General features: G+C 51.0%; 1 protein-coding gene across 4 annotated transcripts in view; it reads left to right on the top strand.

Annotated features, from left to right (window-relative positions):
• The first annotated feature begins 1,538 nt into the window (after positions 1–1,538).
• Positions 1,539–7,058, top strand: part of CPNE2 (copine II) — a 30,443-nt gene continuing 24,923 nt past the window's right edge. For 3 of the 4 annotated variants that reach the window (XM_008572729.1, XM_008572730.1, XM_008572731.1), the window contains exons 1-3: positions 1,704–1,903; positions 4,005–4,184; positions 5,969–6,043. In XM_008572729.1, the coding sequence (XP_008570951.1) occupies positions 1,724–1,903; positions 4,005–4,184; positions 5,969–6,043 (435 nt within the window). In that variant the 5' untranslated portion in view covers positions 1,704–1,723. Of the gene's footprint in view, positions 1,904–4,004; positions 4,185–5,968; positions 6,044–7,058 lie in introns of all 4 variants that reach the window. The other variant, XM_008572728.1, reaches the window with a different exon arrangement.

Here is a 7,058-nt window from a genome sequence, read left to right as displayed (position 1 = left end):
GGGGGCCTGCATCTGCCCAGCAACAGGCTGACACTCAGGGAGAGGCCTAGGTCGAAGGGAGGAGGGGTGGATCCCACATACTGACTGTGGCTTGGTCCCGCCTGCCTGGGCCACAGCAGCTGCCTCTTTGCCGGCCTCCCTGCTGCCTCTCCTTAGCTTGACAACCAGCTCTCCCTATAGGGGCCAGAGAGAGCTTTTAAAAACACAAATCAGATCATGTCAGTTCTCTGCCTCTAGGACTTCCCATCACTAGCAGAATAAAAGCCAGACCCTACAGCGCCCACAGGACCTGGCCGCTCTCCTGCTTTCTCACTCTGTTCCAGCCAGACTGGAACATGAGTTCTGCAAGGGCTGAGACTGAATGGTCTTCCTACTGCAGGATCCCCAGTTCTTGGGACCTAGTAGATGCTCAGCAAACCCACTAGAATAAATGAACTAGTCTCAGTTTCCTCCTTTGAATAATGGGGGCAATACTAGCACCTGCCCCACAAGACTGAATTAAGATTAGAGACATCATGCAGGTTTCATGCTGTCAGTCAGTGCTTACAAGCACAGTGACTTGGATTTGTGTTCCCAAAGGAAACCCCCTCCTCACCTTGCTCATCTGGGGCAGTGCAGGGTCCATTACCCACTTAACAGTGAGGGGTCAAAATATTAGTGAAGGAGTTGGTACCTGGCTTTTGTGGGGTAATCGTTTGGGGGCTGGATTTGTCCACCTGCATGACGGGGCCTGTGTCATCCTTAAATGCACACAAGCCAGTGGAAATAAGATCTGACCATAGGAGTCTCAAAGGACTGTTGTGATGTCTCATGGGCAGATGGGAAACTGAGGCATAAAGAACCAGAGGGCTTGTCTGCAGGGCCTGTGACAGGTGAGACCTAGAGTTCTTCACATCTTGAGATGGATTCCTCCAGTCTTGCTCCAAGGGAATGCCTTGCACTCAAAGGAAAATGGACCACTTACAGTGAGCAAATGTCAATAATTAGCCTTGACAGAAGGGTACATAGGCCCAGGACATGGAATTTGGGAAAGTCACGTATGAATGAAAGGGTAGGTTCTGTACTGAAGGATCCAACTCAGGCAGGATCTAAGCAAATGGTTTGTCCATTCATTCATTTATACACTCATACTTTTTCATTCAACAAATATGTACTGAATGCTTCCTGTACACTAGTCACTGTGCTTAGACCAGAAATACAGGATGAACATGATAGACAATGGACAAGGTTGAAGTTTGAATAAGTTACCAGAAGTGAGCTTCCTAGTGGCCAAAGTAAGGAAGGAAACCTGAGCAGTTATAAAGCTCCACTGTAGCTACAAGACACCAATGAGTTAGTTGCTCAGGAGAAACCCAATTTTCCTGGCACAATGACTATCTGGAATGCCGATGTCCACTGTGATTTGTTGTTGATCTGACAGGGCTAACACACAGGGAGCTGTGCATATCTCCTGGGTAGAGATTGACCAAAGCAGAGAAAAACTTCAAACTAAACACACCTACCAGAGACTCCTTTTTCATACATTTCTTGCATTCTCCTTTCTCCGAGTCTTTGCCCCTGTTATTGCCCCACCCTTTGCCTTCTATCTCTCTACCCATATCTTGAAGGCCAGGTGGTAATGCCTCCCTATGATGGGGTAGCATAGCAGGTGTCAGTCCCCTTTCTGACCCTCATTCCTATTCCCCTAGATTGCCAGGAACTGCTGCTGCCACCACCAGCCCCCATGGCCTACATACCAGGTGGGGGTGCCCCAGCAGTCGGGGCAGCCCCCATGGGCTCCCAGTATTGCGTGTGCAAGGTGGAGCTGTCGGTGAGTGGCCAGAACCTGCTGGACCGGGACGTCACCTCCAAGTCTGACCCCTTCTGTGTCCTCTTTACAGAGAACAATGGCAGGTGGATTGAGGTGAGGCTCCGTGTGCATCTGTGAGGGATAAGGGGGTGGCTAGGTTGCTGAGTGGGGGATTCCACTGGATTGAGGGATCTCCGGGTCAAGCCCTTGGAAGTAGTTGGAGTGTGGGCTGGTGGTGGGGGATTACTTAGAAAATTGTTATTCTTGAAATTAAACTTTATTTTAAGTATATTTAAAATATTACTTAAAATAATTATATTTGTACTTAAATTATTATAATTACAATCTATAGATTTATATTTATAATTATATAACTTCATATTTATTGTTCTATATCATAAGATTTTACATTATTATATTACATAGTTAAAACTTTATAATTTTACAAAATGCTTGCTTCCACTTTTAGACAGTCTTCCCCCTTTATTTCTAAATGAACACACAGTCAAGGAGAAGCAAACAGAAAACAGGAGCTCAGGCTTTGGTCCTAGAGTCGTCCAAGGCCCAGCAACGCTGCTCTCTGCTGTGAGGCCTTAGGCAAGTGGCTGTCCCTTTCTGAATCTGTGAAATGGGGAATTTTTTTCCCCTGCCTACTTTGGAGAGCCCCAGAGTAGCGGACATTGATGGTGCCCCAGCCAAGGACTTCTGAGCTGGAAGACTTTGGCTTGATGGTTGGAGAGAGATGCAGCTTGAGAAAGGTTATTGAGAACCTGAACTGTTAACATTTTCCGGTTTTAAAACTTGCTTTGTGTCCAATTCTAAAAGGTAACTATATTCATTATAGTCCATTTGAAAATCCAGATAAACCCAAAGAAGAAAATCAAAACAGTTGGAAACCCACTTATCAGGGAGAACCGCTGTTGACAGTTTGGTATCCAGCCATCCAGATAGTTTTATATGCATGTCTACTTTCTAAAATATGTATTTATTTTTTAATAGATGGTTAACTGGGACACGGTGGGCATCCAACTGAACATATTGTGGTTTACAAAGAGTTTCCACTGGCTCCTTCTTGTGATGCCAAGGATATGGAGCTGGGATTGTTGACCCCTTTTACAGAAGGGAATGTGGGGCCCGGAGCGGGTAGGGACTTTGCCATGTCACTCAATGTGTTGTCAGTGCAGCTCAGAGTGGGGGTGGGATGTGGGGTCAGCTGAGGACTCTAGGCCTGTGGTGGGTGTGTCTGGGGCACCAGTCCCCTCTGCCAGGTCTTCGGAACCCTGTCTGCCCCTCAGGGAGTGGCATCCTTCCCCACATGTGGCACTCCCCCTACTGTCCCCAACAATCTCTGCTCTCACCCAGTGCAGCCACCCTGGCTAAAAATAGCCAAAGGCCAAGACCTCTCCCATCCGTCTACTCAAGTCTTTGGAAACGGACTGGGCGGGAGGAAAAATCAACACAGCCTGGGCCCCAAAATAGTGTGTTACCCAGACTCCGCGGTTTGGGCCCTCAGTGTCTAGAGGCCAGGAGGCGGGGTTCCTGTCCCAGTGCCACCACTGACCCACAGCACTAGGCTCTGTCCTCACCCAGGCTTCCGTGTCCACAGTGGGTGGGGTGTTGGGCTGCACAATTCCAGAATTCTATGCAAGATACAAACATCTGCCCTCCAGGGTGGGGGGAGCCCTTGACCCCACCTCCCCCCAAGTACCTCCCTGTTGCTTCTGTCTCCTTTCTCAGTTTCTGTGTAAAAATGTGGTTTGAAAAAAGGTTTTTCCCAGAACAAAAAGTATGAAAATCACAGAGAATCAAATCTCTTCATTTTACAGAAGTGAAAACTGAGGTCCAGATGGGGTAAGGAACTTGCCCTCTGTCCCTTACCCAGTCAGGGGCAGGGCCTGAGTTCTTACCCTGGCACATGGGTCTGGGGCCAGGGATGAATAGTTAAGAGTGTGAATGCTGGAGCCAGACCTGGGTTTCGAATCTTGGCCCTGCCCCCTTAGCTGTTCAACCTTGGGCAAGTCACTTAACCTCTCGCGCTTCAGTGTCCTCATATGTGAGCTGGGGGTAATGACTGCTTCGGCCATATGTGTAACTGACCGTGAGTGCCTGGCACAGAGTAGGTGTTCACTGAGTTAGCAGAATGATTTCCGGCAGCCTAAGAGGGGCTGAACCAGCTCTCTTGACTGTGACTCCCTTTTCCCTGTCCCTGTGCCAGTATGACAGGACAGAAACAGCAATCAACAACCTCAATCCTGCATTCTCCAAAAAGTTCGTCCTTGACTACCACTTTGAGGAGGTGCAGAAGCTCAAGTTTGCCCTGTTCGACCAGGACAAGTCCAGCACACAGCTCGACGAGCATGACTTTCTGGGCCAGTTCTCCTGCAGCCTGGGCACGGTGAGCCAGACCCCTCCTGGTGGGTGGGAGCAGAGCAATTCCCCTTAGACATCACCTGGCTCCCAAGGACAGGGCAGCCCCTGGACAGTCTCTCCCTCCACCTGCTTTCCCTGGCCCCATTTTCCTGGCTGGCTCCTGAAGTGCCATGCAGATAGCCTGAGGGGCCAGCAGGCACAAGAGGGGGGAAGTAGCCTGGTGGGTTTGGGGCCAGGCTGAAGAGCTGTCCTCTGAAGAGGTAGCCAAACTCAGTGCCAGCCAGTTGCTGCCACACAGAAATGGGGGCCCCATGTGGCCAGATCTTCTGATTGTTAGAAGCAGTCAGGTGTGGTCTGGACTTTGGAAATATGAGCATCTAACCAGTAACCAAGACACCCATAATAGTCCCACTTTGTGGCTGACTCACTGTGTGACCTTGGGCAACTTCCTTTTCCTCCCTGGGCCACACATCCCTATTCCAGCTCAACCTTTGGTAAGCTCCTGGAGGCTGCGAGGGGAACGACCGGGAGCCCCTGATACAAGTCCTGACCACTCTTGATGGCTATGTGCCTTTGGGCAAGCCCCCACCCCCTTTTGGACCTCAGTTTCCCCAAATATCACTTGGTGATAATAATGACTGCTCTGCTCAGCCTACAGGGATGTTGAGGGGATAAAATGGAAATCCTATGAGAGGTCCTAGTGGAGACTAAAATGCCCTTGGCCTTCTGTAAGATGATGTCCATGAAAAAAGCAAAGGCCGGATAGATGTTGTGATGCCACCTTTTGTGTAAGAAGCTGGGTGTGGCAATCAGGGTCCCCGCCATGTGTCTACACCCTCAAAGAGTGACTGAGGAGAGAGTTTGAAACCAGCCCGGGGTCTGGTACCAGCAGGAAGCCTACCCCTCTAGCCGGGAGAGAGGGCCAGGGCTGATGAGAGCTGTGGCCAAGGGAGGGAGGCCTCGACTGGAGCTGAGACTGAGGATGGAGCAAAAGAGCTTATGCCAAACCATGGCCCGGCCTCTGTCTCCTCCTGCTCTCCCATCCCCTGCTGATCCCCCCACTGGCTGAAGCCCTGAAAGCCAGAGGACAAGGGAGATGGGTGACGCAGTCCACAAGGCATGAAGCAGGTAGAGATCGGCAGAGAGGGGACCAGGGAGAATAACCAGCCCAGGGGAACAGGAATAGATTGTACTGGTGTGTGCTCACAACCGCATAAAGAAACACTGGCATTTCACCCAAGAAAATGAACTGTGGTGTCCCATGAGGGGGGTGGGAATGTGGTGGACAGAAACCAGTGGGGGAGGGCAATTTTTCAGTGTGTTCTACTTTTCCTTTCTATACTGTTTTGATCGTTGAACCCTGTGTGAATGTATTACCTATTCAAAACAATGGAAGTACATAGAATCAGAGTTTAACCCTCTCTATCAGAATCACACTAAGGGTAGGGTCTGTGGAGTGGCTTGGAGGGTTGGGGACTAAACTTCTGGCACTTGTCTCCAGAATACGAGCCTTGCAAGAGCCTTTTCTTGGAGACACACCGAGTCAGTGGGAGTCAGGCTGCTGGGATTCCCCCAGCTATGACACCGCAGGCAAGTGTCTTAGCTTCTCTGGGCCTTAGTCCCCTCAGTTGCCCAGGTTGGCTAGTAAGGTTGGTTGCTGTCTGCCTCTCTGGGTGAGGCTCAGCAGGTGTAGGTTTAGCCAGCCCTGGCAGGAGACAGCGTGCTGTGAGTGGTGCTTATTGAGGATTTTTCCTGTGGGAGCCATCCACCACCCCTTACTGAGCACCTTTCTCTCCTCTCTCCCCCAAGATCGTCTCCAGCAAGAAGATCACTCGGCCTCTGCTGCTGATGAATGACAAGCCTGCAGGAAAGGGCTTGATTACGGTACCAGCCCCCTCCTCACCCTCCACGCCCCCCTTCGCCTCTGCCCAACACCTCCCCCATCAATGGGCTGCTTCCCTGACAGATAATCACCAGCTTTGTTTGGAGTAAAAAGGCCCAAGTTACAACTTAGCAACAGGTCTCTTAGCAACGGGCTCCTGGCTCCACGAATGATGCATTGGGGGCGCCAAGCTGGGGGGACTGCCAGAAAGCCCCAACAGTGGCTCCCGGTGTAGGGGCGCTCCTACTCTTCCCTGGAGGCCTCCCAAGCCCTCCCAGCATCCCTCTCCCTGTACTGGCCCCTGCCTGCCCTCGCTTGGGGGACTTTCAGAAGTGCATTGTCCATTGTGCTCTGCTTGGGGCCGTGCTGCATGGTGATTCCTGCCACGCGCAATGATGCCTCCTGCAATGTGAAGGCTCTTCCCTGTGTCCTCACAGACTCCCAGAAGGCAAGGCAACCCCGTTTTACAGATGAGGGAACTGAAGCAGTTGAGCTAGGGATATTCTCCCCTGGGTTGTCCGCTTCTGAGCCTGCATCATGATGCCTGTGTCCTCACAGACTCCCAGAAGGCAAGGCAACCCCGTTTTACAGATGAGGGAACTGAAGCAATTGAGCTAGGGATATTCTCCCCTGGGTTGTCCGCTTCTGAGCCTGCATCATGATGCCTGGGGAGCAGACCCTGCTGGAGGAAGGAGTGTCGTATCTTTGTGTGTTCCCATGGCTGTTACTCCCCTGCTCTAGAACCTTCTGTGGCTCCCTACTGCCTGAGGAACCCTTTATTCAAGCCAGTGAAGGACCCATCAGTCCCTGCCTGACTTTCCTGCCTTGGTTGTTTTTTCCCCCTTTCACTTACATGCCTTGAGTTCAAGGCAGACTGAACTCTTAGCAGGCTCTGAACATACCCCAGGCCCTTATCTACTCTGATCCTGCCACCTGGAATGCCCCCTTGCAACCTCCCCCTATCTCTCAATGGGGGGACCCATCTAAACACCTTCACAAGCCAGCTTCCCTCCACCT

The sequence above is a fragment of the Galeopterus variegatus genome, unplaced genomic scaffold (assembly GCF_000696425.1).
Source record: "Galeopterus variegatus unplaced genomic scaffold, G_variegatus-3.0.2 Scaffold828, whole genome shotgun sequence".
Lineage (NCBI taxonomy): Eukaryota > Metazoa > Chordata > Mammalia > Dermoptera > Cynocephalidae > Galeopterus > Galeopterus variegatus.
The sequence above is the reverse complement of the archived record's forward strand: the minus strand, read 5'-3'. Positions and strand labels throughout refer to the sequence as shown.